Below are 16,404 nucleotides of genomic sequence, written 5' to 3'. Positions count from 1 at the left end.
GGCAAGTCCATACTTCTTGAGAAAACAGCCCGAAAGCTGTAAAAAACCCCTATGGCACCATATGTAGTGGCTGGAGTGCTCGAACCGAATATATTTCCGAATATAGCTGTATTATGTTTTTCGCAGGCTAGTGTGATAAAAAAAACCCTATCTATCGATATCCCCGCAAATTTTTGAGCTTTAATCCTATCTATACTTTTGTCGGTGCATACGGCCAAAATTTTGAAAACCCCCCTAAATACATGTTTTTTTTTTTTTGGGAAAAAGGTATTTCAATCCGAAAGGGTATATCTCAGTCGCAAAGCCGACTGATACTTTTTTACTTGTTTTATTTATATTTCCGTTTTCATAATTTCAGAATGATTTATTACCTTCAAAAAGAGGGACAGTTGGGGTAGTTTTATGCTCGTATGTGTTTCAAACATCATCATCCAGAAAATAATAGCGGTGTTTAGAAAATATATGTATATCTGGATATAAACTTACATACACATATTTATTGACATACTAATTCTTAGTACCATGCTATTTACGCCCTCAGTCTTTTGGGCTCATCGAAATAATGGTTTTATAACCCAATTATCCTTATTCTATTATTCTTATTCTAAGAAGGGCCATATCGATCCACTACTTCAGGTACCTCCCACACAAAAATTCAAAAGTTTACGCAAATATCCAAAAGCTATAAAAACCCTGCCGGTACCAACTAAAATTACTTATGAGATGACACGAATTATGAAAATGTCTGTAAGAGATACTCTAAGGAGTGAACCAATATGGTCCATATTCGAAGTTGATCTATGTCTGGAAAAAATATTACGACGTGCAAAGCTTGGACCCATTCGGTTACACCCTTCAATAGTTATCTTAACGGAAATGTTTGAACTTTTGTGGGGAAAATACCAGAAGAAGCGGACCGATATAGCCCGTCATCTAACTTGATCTATGTTTGGACAAAATAAATCAGATTCGAATATGGTCCACGCGTACCTCCCACACAAAATTCGGAAAAAGTGAAGTTGGAGAGCGCTTTGAAAATTTTTCAGCAGATTGTCATTGCGGTCCCCTTTATGACGGTACAATTTTTTCTGGGGCAAGTCCACACCTCATGACATATGGCCTAAAAGCTCTAAGAAAACTTGACGGCACCAGCTAAAATTGCAAATCCTCAATATAACTCTTGCATGGAGTTTCTGATTGGCCCAAACTTCGGATTATTGCATCCAGTAATGTACCAGGTTGGAATACATAATTCTTCATGATCTAGAGACAGAGGTCGAAAGATATAAAAGATAACCTCTAGACCAACGAGCCTATCAGGCAGACTTAAGGGGTTACCCCTACTTGTCACTTTCAAAAAATGGGACAAAATGTATTAGCTTATTTTGAAGTATTAGCTTATTATAGAGTATACCACAAAAAATTTCAAGTAGATCGGAGCAAAATTTGCTGAGATATGACCGTTCAAATTGAAGAATCCGTTGAGTTTTGTGTGTAGAGGCTCAACTTAAAACGCGTTTTTCTCGAAACCCTTTTTTGTAAAACGTTTTGCGGTGCCAACGATAGCTCGAAAACGAATTGACCGATCTTCATATGGTTTGGTGAGCTTATTATATACATAAAAAGCTTGTCTTTAAGGGAGACAGATTTTTTTAAAAAATTGTTTGCCCGATTTTTGGACAAACAAACGGCCAATTTTTCGCTAAAATCGAAATTTTGTCTTTGACAGCCCATAATTTTGTTTAAAATCGATTTTTTTGAAATTCTGTTTCTCTTAAAGACAAAATTATTAGGTTCTTAAAACGCCCACAAAAAAGGGTTTGGCAGGTAACCATTTACCACAAAACTATGCAACATTTTTCAACAACAAAAATTCCAGAAGTAGTTTAAGATGTGTTCTTTCAGGAGGAAAAAAAACATCTACCTAAAAATATTTGTAGTTTCTTTGAAAAAATTCATGAAAAATGGGTTTTTTGGTCTGCACAACTAGGGTAACCCCTTAAATAGCTATTACACTGAGACTTTTGAACAGGCATTACAGAGATACAGTGTGAATGTGTACTTGGGGACGGACCATCCCATCCATCGTAGCAGAAGAACGCTAGCTGCCGAGTGTTTTTAGCCCAGTTAAAATCCCGACGATGCAATTTGTATTGAGCCCGAATTGATGTCACCATACCCAACACATGCCCGGCATGTGGATTGGAATCTCACGACTCACTGCATTTCTTTAGCTGAAAAGCTAGCCCCACTCACCTGTCTCCTGATTCTTTATGAATGCAACCAGTCCAGGTTGAAGTTTTTTAAAAGGTTCGGATTGGATCTTAATGGTCAGTTTTATTTTTTGGAACATGTGGGTTAGGTCGTTTTTGGTGCTTAGCGCCTAATATGTGCGTTGCTACAACAACAAGTTGGAATATGGACTATATCGACCCAGTCCTTCGGGTAGCTCCCACACAAAATTTGTGAAAAGTGTAATTTGACAACTCATCTCGGATCATTTTAAAATTTTTCCCAAAATGTTATACTTGCCCTGTTACGGCGGCCCCAGAGTGGTTCAAAAAGGCCTTCCGATGCCTTAAACTGGAGGGGTACGCATGCTCTCTCCTAAAAGTTCTAGTTCTTTGTGTAAACGCTGCGATAATTTATTGAAACGGTTCTTAAAGGCCACAATCCTAACTACCTAAGAAAACAATGAACCCCAATATCTGTTATATTTTTGAGAAAAAGCTATTTCTATATCCAGAAATTTGCAGAAATGACGTATTTTCCACAATTGGAAAAAAAGTCGTCTTTAGGAGCACATCACGCCTAAACCTTCCAATATTTCTATCTCCAGAAATTTGCAGAAATTGCGTATTTCCCACAATTGGAAAAAAATGTTGTCTTTAGGAGCACACCACGCCCACACCTTCCAATATTTTGACCTATTTTTTGGTGTCCTTAGTTTCAATATGTTTACTATAGAATCCCAAATGGAAATTGAGAATCGGTGACAACAACAAAATGACACGACATAAAACATCTATTCAACTGCCCCGCCAAACATACTCATCTAACTCCAGTGGATCTGTGGTTGTTACATCCCATCGAAGCAGCCACTTTCCTTGAACTGGAGATAGACCCAGAGCCAGATTGAACGGAAGAACGAACATACAGACATAATAATAAACACTGTTAAAACAAAATGGTTTTTTGGCCAGGAAAAAAAATATTGTAAGGTGTAATTTTGGGGGCAAGTCGATATTTCGTGTGATAATGGCCCAAAACCTTCAAAAAGTCTGCCAGCAGCAACTTAATTGGTTAATACGTAAGATAGTCCTCGAAGGGAAAAACCAATTTGGTCCAAACGTTGTACTTCGTATTATTTCTTACAGCCTCGAATTATGTCCGAATATAGACTAGATCGGGTACCTCCCACACAAAGTTTAAAAGGAGTGCAGTTTAAGGACTCGTCTGGAAATTGGCCCAAAAACTCAAAAACCGCTAAAAACGTCAAAAGTATTGTGTTTGCTTATTTTCTTTAGGACCTAGGCTGAAAGTGTTTACACCCTCTTTAGCCTAAAGGCTGACGGTATAAAAATAAATTCCTATTGTTCATATTATGTCCATATTTACATTAGGCAGCTTTCTTTGCGGCAATTGTAGTTTTGTTGGTGTTGAGAGGCAAAGGGTTACCATATGCCTCACCTATCTCACCTTCAAACTGACAATTGCCGCATGGAAAATTGCCGAATATAAATATGGACTATGTACTTTAGAAAAATTATCAGAAATTTGTGTGTTTGACACGGAATATAGAATTTAAATCGCTACGAAATTTAAAATCCTAGATTCATTCATTTTGGAATAAATAAAATAGCATTAGCAAAATATCGGCTATCCAGATAAGCTTGATATAATTTTTAAGTGCGATTAATACGATTATTTCGCCTTTTGTAGCGAATATGAGGCTATCTCTATTAGCCATGGATAATTTCCAATACGATATTTATCCTATATTTAAAATTTTATTGAAAAAAAGTATTTCCTATTTTTGATATTATTTTTTTTTTTTTTTGGATGCTTATCATCCAGTGTTAAATCTTTACAGCTTATATAGACTATAAAATATTTTATTTTATTTGATTTTATTTTTAATTTATCTATGTATTTTATTTGTATTTTTTAATTATATTTTAGTTTTTATGTTTTTTTTTCTATTTTAATAATTTTTAAAAATTTGTATTTTATTTTTTTGTTTTCATTCAATTTTATGTTTATTTGTGTCGCCCTGTATGTTGCTTGTTTTGTGTGCTAAAACAAAAACACCACCAACCAACTCACTCGTCCGTTGCAAACTCAACTCTCAATTCACCTCATTGTGGTTATCAACCATTTCACCATCAACAAAACCAATCAATTTACCACCTCATGGTTAAATTTTGTTATCCATGATAACAACCAAATTGTCTACTAAAAAATCCACCACCACCACATCTAACAACAATACACACATCCATACGTAAAATTAACCCACCATACCAAAAATCTAAATATAAAAATTACAAAATTTGTGTGCATGTTCTTTGTGGATGAATTTTTTAATAAAATTAGACGAATCGGAATATTTCTCAGAACAATTGGCCGCTGAACAATTCGCACAGTATGCACCACAAATAAATGCATCCCATTCACCGTTGCCACCACAACAGTTGTCACCACGCATGGGTGTGGCACCACAGCAACATTCACAGCAGCAGCTGCAACAGCAGGCGCCATCACATGCACTGGCACCACAGCACAATCAATATCTTTATACAACAAATACACCATCACAGCAACAGACAATGCCATCACCTAATATACCACAACAACAACAACACAACACGGCTCACATTGTGCCCAGCAATCAGACGCTTGGTATGAACTCCCACAATTATCAAACAAACAATAGTCGGCCAGGGCCAGTACAACACCAACACCCCTATGCAACATCACACCAACAACAACAGCAGCAACAATTTATACAACACGAACAACAGCAACAACAACAACAATATCAGCACTATCAACAGCCTCAAATGATGCGCCAGCCTCAAAACCTGCAGCAGCAACAATCGCATGGACTTAAACAATCTTCTCATTTGTATCCATCTTCTTCTTCTTCTACCCCCTTAACAGCTGGCGCTCCAAATCTACAGGGAACATCACAATACCAACAACCCAACAACAGTTACAATCAATTGCGTTCAGCCATTTTACAAAGTTCTCATCATCCAACTGGGGCCCTGATCACAAATGATCCCTCAATGCCGGCATTGAGCGCTACGGCCACCCCTTATAATAATACCTACGATCAGTATGATAATAACAGTACCAGCAACAGCTACCCCAACAGTCAAAGGGCAACATCACAGGCACAACTTTATCAACATCAGCAGCAGCAACAACAACAACATCACAATAATAACCATCTGAACAGTGGTAACAACAATAATAACGGTGGTCTAGTAACACCACAGGCGGCATATCAGGCGCAAAAAAGCTCTTCGGCAGCAACTACACCCAGTTATGGTAGTGGCGGAAGTGTCAGCACAGCTCAACAACAGCTGTTCCCCAATAACTCGTACACGAACAGCTATCAACCATCAGCCAGCCACAGCCAGAGTGGAATTGGTGGTACACTCAATGGCGGTGGTGGTGGACAGCAACAGCCATTATTGCAACAAGCAAATCATCATCAACATCTTCATCATCATCACAATAGCACCAATGGTGGCGCAACCATTAACGGTAGTATTGGTAAAATAGCCGATTATGATCCCCTATCCGATGGACCACGTCCATTACCCAATCCGGCTAGATCAAGCACCACACTCATCTATAGTTCTGATAATCGTGCAAATGGTAAGTCATACACATGTCATGCTAGAAATAGTTGTTTGAAACATTTTCATTATTTTTAGAAAAATATTAAAGAAAAAAAATTAATATATCCTTTAAGTAGTGTTGTAGAACCCGAAAAGTAGAATTCCATTTTTGGAAAATTTCTTCAGGTTCCACAATGCGCTTTAATGTATTAAATAGCTTTTCATGCTTTGCTTTTGTGCCTTACCTATGCTTCTATGTGTCTCTCTATAGCTTATCGTCTCACTATAATATCACGCAATAGTATTTATATTTTAGATACATATTATCTACATATACATATCTCAAAGCTATATGTTTTGGAATTAATACATACATATTTGAAAATACATCTAATCCTAGATCAACAACACGTTTGACACCTTTTGTTCAATTACGAGTACACTATACAACACTGAAAATGCAAACCACTTCTAGTGTGCAATATTTGAAAGTACATATTTAGACTACAAAAACCCTAGTAGGGTTTTGTCCTGTCAGATCCAGTTCGGATTTTATGGCCTCATCTAAAACGAGCTAAATCTACACTTTTTGGCATTTATCAGGCCTTTATCTCAGAAACGAATAGGAATTTGGCCTTGCTGTCTTTAGCAATATTGTAGCCCTAAACTAGTAGAACTTATCTTTTGAAAGAACCACATAAGAAAAACTCCATCTAGGGCATCAAAATCTATAAAATATAGAACATTTTACATAATTGCTGAAATTCTGATCAGTATCCGCTAAAGTATTGGGAGTTGAACCAAGTAACCATTTGCAAAAATCTTCCAAATATAGTTCTCAACAATTCTTTAGAACATTCTGAAACTCTAAAAAGCTTACTTCATGTTGTTTCAGCGGTATTTTGCATCATATCTTTTACAACACGTATTTCAAACACAGTTCTCACCAACAGTTTATTCTCGCATTTCGGATTTCACTACATTATTGACATTTTTATTAAATCGTCGTTGAAAATGTACTGAAAACAACGGGATAGAGGCATTTTACAACATGACATCCGAAGAGTTGTGTATTACATTCCGGTAATATTTTTCCAAAAGAAAATATTCAGAAAAAATTAACGGTTTTGGAGATACGGTGCGAAATGTATAAAAATTGTGGGATTTTTGCATATATTTTGAAATTTGAGGCAATAAATGTAGTTTTACGAGTTCATCATTTCTCCAAATATTTTATTCTTGTCCTTATCTACAAATTTGCTTCAGAGGTCAGAAGAATATTCGCATTGTTTTCAGAGATATATTATTTAGGTTAGGTTGAAAAGAGGGGCGCAAGTCGCCACATGTCCAATGGACATACACTTAAGCCAGAATAGGCCTGTTGTGCGCTCTAGACAAATTGAAGAAGGATCGTATTTGGTCTCTTTATTATTTTAGGAATTCTGTGCCCTTAACAAAATCCCTTAACTGTTTAACATCATTTACCGTTATCTGATTAAGTCCCGGTATTGTGTCGATCCCTAAAGACTGGGACCTGATATTTGCGAATGCTGGGCATTGGCAAAGAAAGTGTTCCAACGTTTCGTCGTCCTCTCCGCATGCCTTGCATAAGCTGTTATCTGCGCATTTAATTTTATGCAGATGAGTTTGTAGGCCCAAGTAACCAGTAAGGATACCTGTTGGCCTACTAATGTCTGCCTTACCTAATAATAGTAAGTTTTTAGTTTTATTCTCGTTTGGGTCCCCCCGAGAATCTTATCGGGTTTCCCTATCTCTTATTTATTCCATAGGGATGTGTGGGCCTATTTTGCCCAATTTTTTAACTCTAGACGTGACGCATTTAGAGGCTTTGCGCTGTCTAAGTTTATTGTTGCTAATTCCCTGCCATTTTTTGCCAGAGAATTTGCTCTTTCATTACCTTTGATCCCCGCATGGCCTGGTACCCTGTAATACGCACTATTCCTTGCTGGGAATAAAAGTTTATCGTATTTATGCAGTCCAGTACAGTTTCCGATTTTACTGTCTCGGATGTTATTGCATTGATTGCCATTTTACTGCCCGTAAGGACGTTAACGGTAATTGGTCTCGCGATAGCATTAAACCAGTTCAGACACTATGTGATCGCCCTGATCTCCGCTTGAAGGACAGTATTGTGATCCGGCAACCGAAGAGAGATTTCGGTCTCTGGTTCTTCAATAAAAAGTCCCAGTCCCGTCCTCCCCCCTAACATCGAGCCGTCTGTAAAACAGCAGTTTCCAGGAGGCTTTCCAACTAGGGTCCCGCCGATCCACGAGTCTCTGTCAGGTATTAATGTTTCACACGAGGCAACTACAATTGTTTCAGGTATACGGTCCGAATTAACGTTATCCATTGACTCCCCCGTTGTTACCTGTAGAATTGTTTGATGGTATGTTACGTGGTCCTTTTCGATCCACTCGTCTTTCGCCTTCAGCCTTATGGCTGCGACGGCAGCTTCATACATTATCTGAATTTCTATTGGGTGTATATATAGAATAGAATAGGGTTTACGTTTAGACCTTTTGGTCTAGCCCAGTTATACGCAAGATTTAGGGCCGATTCGGCCCTTCTGCACAAAAAATTTGGGTTCTTTCCCCTCAGAAGTATTATAACGTCGTCTGCATAACATACTGGTTCTAATCCCTCTTTGGTTAAATTCCTCAGTAGGCTATTTATGGTAGTAACCCACAGGAGAGGTTACAAAATCCCCCCTTGTGGCGTTCCCTGACCAACTTTATTCCGTTTCGTTACGTTGTGTAGCCCGCAACTTATCCATGTATTCCTTAGCATATTGCTTACCGAGTTCCTAAGGGCCTGGTCCACATAAAAATTATCTAAGGATTGGATAAGGGTTTCAGTGCTGACGTTATTGAAAGCACCCTCGATGTCAATGCATACTGCCAGTGTATACATCTTCTTGTCGAAGGTGTTTTCGATGTGGTGTACTACCTCATGTAAAGCGGTTTCCACTGATCTGCCTTTAATGTATGCATGTTGTTTATATTTAATCATATCGTTTGGGATCTTGCTCTTAATCATGGTATCGACTATACGTTCCATTCCCGAATTTCTTTAAAAACTCAATATTTAACCATGTTTAAATGGGGCCATAAAATCCGAGCTGAATCTGACACAACAAAACCCAACTAGGGTTTCTTGTCTTGAATCTGACACAACAAAACCCAACTAGGGTTTCTTGTCGTTTGGGTCTGTACTTTCAAAAAATCCTCAGTTCGAATTGTTTGCACAAGATCATCTTAAAAATGTTGCACAGTGTTATTAACAAACAATCATACATTTTCATTGGGTGAAAAAGGTTAATTTTAAAGGAACGTGTGGAAGTTTAAAGCCGCACACATTCACCTATATTTATCAGTTTTCTAAGTCTTTAAAAACATTGATGTACATATTAGAAAAAAATGGAAATGTTCCTTTGAAAAATTGTACCAATCAGTCAAGTAATAAAATGTGGAAATACCTTGAAAAAAACTGTTTTAGTCGGACAATAAGAACTATGAATAGATTTCCTCTCCTCCCTCCTCCATCGAAGCCTTGGTCTTCTAACTCTGCGCGTACCGCCATGCGGCCCGTATTTACGCGCCTTTTTGGGTTTGTTTAAACTATGCTCATGTCGTTGTAAATTCGATACAGTTCGTGGTTCATACGACGGCCATAATCACGTCAACGCATATTGGCCCCTAGATCTAACACTAACCAACCCTTAACACTGGTAGTATCAGTGTTTTGTAAAGTGTTACTTTGGTTTGACGAAGTGTGGCTTTGTTTTCAAACTAGTTACGTAGCTGGCCAATTACAGAACATTTGTTCCATAAGCCGAACTAGGAAAAGATCTCCATTTCTCTCTGTTGATTTTTTGGAATACTGCGTCTTTCCATCTCTTTTTCCACTTGTTTGCTCCATCGAAGCCTTGGCCTGCGTGCCCCGTATATGTACGACTTCTTAGCAGGTTTATCATCGCTCATTCTTATGATATGGCCTAGCCAACGCAGTCGTTGCATCTCGATATCTATACTGATGTCGTGGTTCATACGACTTCGATATTCACCGTCAACGCAGATTGGCAAATACCCAGGCTTCGGAACCATACATTAGCATCAATGTTTTGTAAAGCGTTGTTTTTGTGTGACGATATGTGGCTTTGTTTTTAAACTGCTTACATAAGCCATAGTAGCATCTGTTGGCCAATACAATTCTTCTTTTTATACCCTCAGCATTTTTGCTAACGAGGGTATACACTTTCATACGGGCAAAATGTGCCTTATCGAAATAATGGTTTTAGACCCCAAGTATGTTTGGACGAAATGTGTTTCAGACAATTTGGAGTCGTTTGAACAATGTCCGTCCGTCTGTCTGGCTGGCTGGTGCGCACTCTCGAACGGATCGCAATATTTTGTCCAAACTTAGTTTAAGTTCGAAGATGGGTTATATCGGTCCACTCCTTCCGATACCACCTCCCCCACAAAAGGTCGAAAATGTTCGGAAAATTTGTGCGCACGATAACTCTTAAAGGGAGTATCCAATTTGGTCCATACTTTGCAAATCGTTAAATTTCTACCAAACTTAGATGAGGTTCCAATATGGACTCAATCGGTCCACGCCTTCGGGTACCTCCCACACTAAATTTCGGATAAGTTCAGATTAGGACCTGCTCTCGAATCGCTTTGATTTTTGTTGCAAAAACTTGTATTCACTGCCCACCATACGACGGTACAAGTTTCATCAGGGGCAAGTCTATACTTCCTGAGAAAATAGCCTGAAAGATGCAAAAAGCCCCTATGACACCGTGTGTAGTGGTTGGAGCGCAAGATAACTCTTGAACGGATCTGTCGATTCGGTCAAAAAGTTGGCCTTCGTAATATTTTGTCCAAACATAGTTTAAATTCGAAGATAAGTCATATCGGTCCACTCCTTCAAGTACCTCCCCCACAAAAGTTCAAAAATGTTTGAAAAAATTGTGAGCACGATAACTCTTGAAGGGAGTGACAGATGTAATCCATACATTGTACATCCTAATATATCTACTTGATATAGATCACGTTCGAATATGGACTATATTTGTCTACTCCTTCTGGTAACTCTCACACAAAATTTCGGATAAGTTCACTTTAAGACCTGCTCTCGAATCACTTTGATTTTTGTTAAAGCGATTTGCATTCGCTACCTCCATTACGACGGTAAAAGTTTTTTCAGGGGCAAGTCCATATTTCTTTGGGAAACAGTCAGAAAGGTGTAAAAAACCCTATGGCACCATATGTAGTGGATGAAGAGCACGATAACTCTCGAACTGTTCAACCGATTTGGTCCAACATTTGGTCTTCGTCATGTTATATCCAAACATAGTTGCATGGGGCAATACCGGTCCACAACTTCCGGCACTTCTCCCCAGTATTTAAAAAAATGTCACTAAAATGCTAGGACGATATCACTTGAATGGGCCAACCAATTTGGATCTCCTAATATTTTGTCAAAATTTAGTTTAACTTCTAAAATGGCCCATATCGGGCCTCCCTAAGGGTACCTCCCCCAAAAAAGTTCAACATTTGTGTCTTAGTGCAGTTAATTCCCAATCCACATTTGTGTCGGCAAGTTTAAATGTTCAAAAGGGCGACAAAATTCTGAAGAGACCTTACATGCATTCGATCTGTCCGTAGATGAAAGTTTCACTTCATATTGGCTGAGGGTATGTATCTTTCGGCAAAGCCGACTGACACTTTTTTACTTGTTATTTTACAACTGATGTTGTTTGTTGTGTTTATGGCGGTGCCGAGGTAGACGAGGTCTTTACTATCTCAAAATTATAGAAACCAACTTCAACTGTTGGTCTGAACTCTATGGACGCATTGCGCGTCGACACCATCAACTTTGCTCTTTACCGCCAGACCCACGTTTGTTGATTCTACTTCGACCTTCTTAAATGTATCAGTTACTTCCTTTACTGATCGCCCCATGACGATGCTCATCAGCATAATCACGTAACATGTGGGTGTTGCTGCAGATTGTGTCATTTCTTATGACATTTGCATCTCGTATAACCTTTTCCAGCAGGATGTTGAACAGGTCATACGAGAGCTACCATAGGCTTTAGTCGTTTGAATAATATCCCTGACACTATCTTGTAGGCGATAGGGAGAATAGTTATGCCCCTATAGTTAGAGCATACAGTCTTATCTCCTTTCTTGTGGACGGGGCACCGGATACTCGGGTTCCAATCGTCGGGTACTCGTTCTTCCTCCCAGATGGTGCTAACTAGCTGATGCATACACTTTATCAGCGTGTCTCCTCCGATTTTAAATAGCTCGGCTGGTAAGCTATCATCTCCTGCTGCCTTATTATTCTTTAGTCGGTTTATTGCTGACTTTACCTCATCTTGGCTGGGCGGTATACATTCAATGCCATCTTCTGGGATTGGATATGTGGTATCTTCGCCGTCTTCGCTACTACTGAATACCAACCATTTGGAAAATATTATTCCATATCCTGAGCATCAGTTAGCAAATTACCTTGCTGCTGGTCTCTACAGGAGGATGTACCTGTACCAAAGCTATCAGTTTGATCTTTCACTCTTTGGTAGAACTTTCGGACGTCATTCTGGCCTCTGTACATCTCGATTTTGTTCACACTCCCGCTTTCCTATTTCTCTCTTTTTCCTTCGGAAAAGACGTTTCTTCTCTCCCCTTTTCTCCCGATACTTCTCTCGTGAGCTACGCGTTGCTACTGAGTGTAGAATAGCCCTATTGCCGAATTTTTCTCTTCGGTATCAGAACGACACTCCTGGTCATACCATGGATTCCTTGGTGGAGGTCTCTGGAATCCAAGTATGGATTTTGCGACTGTTTGCATGGAGTGGGCAATATTTTGTCATTGTGCCGGTATGTTATGTCGAGATGCATAAATCTGGTGCTGCTAACGACCATGTTTTCTGTCGCTACAAAGTCTATTAGCCTTATTCCATTATCAGATGTTTCACTATGGAGACTGAATTTCCCGACTGTTGGGCAAAAGATATTCTCTTTTCCAATTTTGGCATTAAAATCGCCTAGAATAATTTTAATGTCTGGGCAGGACAACGGTTATATGTTTCTTCTATGCGCTCGTAGACAGAGCTCCGATTCACTCGCAGGGCGAAAATTTGGGGGGAGGCGGTAATTTTTTTGTGTGCAATATTTTTGGTGGTTGTGGGCCAAGTTTATTTGGGGTGGGATAAGTTTTTGTTTGGTGTTGGGGAGGGGGGCAAGTTTCCCCCCCCAACTTGCACGAATTCGAGAAGAGTTTCACTCGCGAGTGGAATTCGAGCGAGTATTCGGAGCTCTGCTCGTAGAATATATCTTTGGTCAGTTCGTCCTTGTCTTCGGTTGAAGCATGAGCGCATGTAGAACTAATGTTGACGAATTTTGCTTTTATCCGTATTGTGAAGCTGGAGACCAGATGTTTTAACTTTCGACAAACTACAAATCCGCAGCCAAACTCATGCTTTGTGTCGTATCGTATTTCCTGTGTGGCAGTAATGTTGGCCTTGTACTTTTCAAGTACATCTGCCAATGCGTAAACTGCATCTTCTCTATAAAGAGTGCGAACATTCCAGGTGCAGATTCGCAGGGGTTGTCAACTTTATAGGGGACTAGCAAAATGCCCGCTACTTCGTATGCGGAAAATGAAGAATATACAAATAAACAATACTTAATATGAAAAAAATGTATGTATCAACACCTATTTTAAATGATTTTTAATTTAATTTAATATTGTTCGTACACCTTTAGTTCCAATTTCTACAAAAAGAAAACCCTGTCGCATTACAACGGTGCGGGTAGTTGTACCCACTTTTTCCAACCGAAGTAGTTGTAATTTCGGAATTTGTGATATCAAAATGTATTTCCGCATTTCCAACAACAGCTCAATACCTTGGCCCTCAGTGACCTCCATACCTAATTTCGCATATAAAAAACCTCCTTATCTAAAAACTAACACTGAACCTAAACAAAAATGCGAAATTCCAGCTATATCTCTTTATGCAACAACAAAACGGTACCAAATTTAGTACTAATAATAGGTAATAGTTTCAAAACTCACATCCCTATATCAAAAACTATATCGCAACAGCGATACCTATTTAATGATCCTTACCTTCATTCTATACCCCAACCGCTATCCTAATGCCGAATTTCACAATTTCAGCTCTACCTTTTATGGTACGTATATCCACAATGACATCCATAACTCAAACCTACACACCAACAGCAACCATAGTACCAAATTTCCGAATTCCGTGTACAAAATTTAGTACCGTTTAATACTTTTCATACGAAAGTACAAATTTCAATGACTAACTCAATCCTCCACTCCGGCAGTAATCTTAGTTCTATATTTCAGGACTTTAGCTCGATGCGTTAACCAAATCCAAATTTTATCGCGTTAAGTATAATTTAGTACTTTTGGTACACATAAGAACAAATTTCAAAGGTTACTTAAATCCTCCACTCCAACAGTAATCTTAGTTCAAAGTTTCAGTACCATTTAGTACTTTTTGTTACCTAATATTAGATATTTCCAATATCATTTCAGCCATCAACGACCCTCATACCAAATTTTAGAATTGGTACGCATTAAAAAACTACTTACATGATCGTTCATCGTACCAAATTTAGTACTTCTCACACACGTGGGTATAACCTCAAAAAATTACTTTCTTATATCAACCATTTGTACCAACCGCGATTCTCATTTCCAGCTCTATCAGTTCCCCCAAACTAAATTATAGTACTTTACAAACACATAAGAACGAATTTCCGAAACCTCCTCCTAAAATGCCAAAACTTCCTGCTAACCCCTTTACACAATAACAAATTATATCAAATTCAATACCACTTACTACCTTTTATAGTATGCATTTCCAAAACCATCTCCATATCTTAACCCCACATACCAACAGTGACTCTAAAAACAAAGTTTAAAATTCCACCCGTGCCTACACCCGATACAACATTTAGACATCTTTAGTACTCTTCGTAAATATACAAATGTTACACACCAATACTCACCCTAACTCCAAAAATACAGATTCCAGCTCCGTCCCCACACCCAACAACAAATTGAGTACCATTTAGTAATTTTCGTAAACTTATCGTACGTATTTTGGAAACCACATGTCTCAACCCTACACTGACAATTATACAAAATAACAACATTAATATTGATTCCAAATCTCAGAATTCAAGCAGTATCTGTTCGTCCATTATCAAATTGTACGAAACATAGTTCCATTTAGTATTCTTCGTACCCATAAGTACGATTTTCCAAAAGTACCTCAATTCTTCACTTTTACAGTAACTTTAATTCCAAATTTCAGAATTGCAGCTCTCTCCGTTCAACCATATCTAAATTGTACGAAATTTAATACTTATCATAACGATAAGTACGAATTTTACAAAACTCCCTCAATCCTACAACTCAACAGTAATCTTAATTCCAAATTTCAGGATTTCATCGCAATCCGTTCATCCAAATCCAAAGTGTACCAAATTCAGTACCATTTAGTACTCTACGTACCCATAAGTATGAATTTCCAAAACTTCCTCAATCCTACAGTCCAACAGTAATCTTAATTCCAAATTTCAGGATTCCAGCTCTATCCGTTCACCCAAATCGAAATTGTATGAAATTAAGTACCATTTAAAACATTCCGTACCCATAAGTACTAATTTCCAAAACTACTTTAATCTTACACTCCAACATTAATCTTAATTCCAAATTTCAGGATTCCAGCTCTATTCGTTCACCAAATACAAATTATACCAAATTTAGTACCATTTTTTTCTTTCAGTACCCATAAGTACGAATTTCCAAAACTACCTCAATCCTATAGTCCAACAGTAATGTTAATTCCAAATGTCAGGATTCCAGCTCTATCCTTTCACCCAAATCGAAATTGTACGAAATTTAGTACCATTTAAAACTTTCAGTACCCATTAGTACTAATTTCTAAAACCACTTCAATCCTACACTCCAACAGTAATCTTAATGCCAAATTTCAGGATTCCAGCTCTATTCGTCCACCAAATACAAATTGTACCAAATTTAGTACTATTTAGTACTTTTCGTACCCATAATTACGAATTTCCAAATCTTCTTCAATCCCACACTCCAACTGTAACCTTAACTCCAAATTTCAGGTTTCCAGACCTATCCGTTCAATCAATTACAAACTCTACCAAATTTAGTACCATTTAGTACTCTTCGTACACATTAGTACAAATTTCCAAAACTACCCCATATCTCAATCCTACACTGCAACAGTAATCTTAATCCTAAATTTCAGGTTTCCAACTAGTTCCGTTAACCCAAATCCAAGTTGTACTAAATACAGTACCATTTAGTACTTTTCGTTCACATAATTTACGAATTTCCAAACCTATCTCAATCCTACACGCCAACAGTAATCTTAATTCCAAATTTCAGTTTTCGAATTCTATCCGTTCACCCAAATCCAAGTTGTACTAAATTTAGTACCATTTAGTAC

The 16,404-nt window shown here is 38.1% G+C and overlaps 1 protein-coding gene across 20 annotated transcripts in view; it reads left to right on the top strand.

The window, feature by feature from the left end:
- Lasp (LIM and SH3 domain protein Lasp) overlaps positions 1-16,404 on the top strand; it is a 333,829-nt gene that overhangs the window by 307,707 nt on the left and 9,718 nt on the right. For 8 of the 20 annotated variants that reach the window (XM_073985188.1, XM_073985183.1, XM_073985189.1 and 5 more), the window contains exon 6: positions 5,164-5,889. The exons of 2 other annotated variants lie outside the window; for them this stretch is intronic. In XM_073985188.1, the coding sequence (XP_073841289.1) occupies positions 5,164-5,889 (726 nt within the window). Of the gene's footprint in view, positions 1-4,596; positions 5,890-16,404 lie in introns of all 20 variants that reach the window. 10 more of the 20 variants (XM_073985177.1, XM_073985172.1, XM_073985179.1 and 7 more) reach the window with 2 other exon arrangements.

The sequence above is a fragment of the Musca autumnalis genome, unplaced genomic scaffold, assembly GCF_047663935.1.
Source record: "Musca autumnalis isolate F117 unplaced genomic scaffold, ASM4766393v1 scaffold_4, whole genome shotgun sequence".
Taxonomy (NCBI): domain Eukaryota; kingdom Metazoa; phylum Arthropoda; class Insecta; order Diptera; family Muscidae; genus Musca; species Musca autumnalis.
This window is presented reverse-complemented; position numbering and strand designations above follow the sequence as displayed.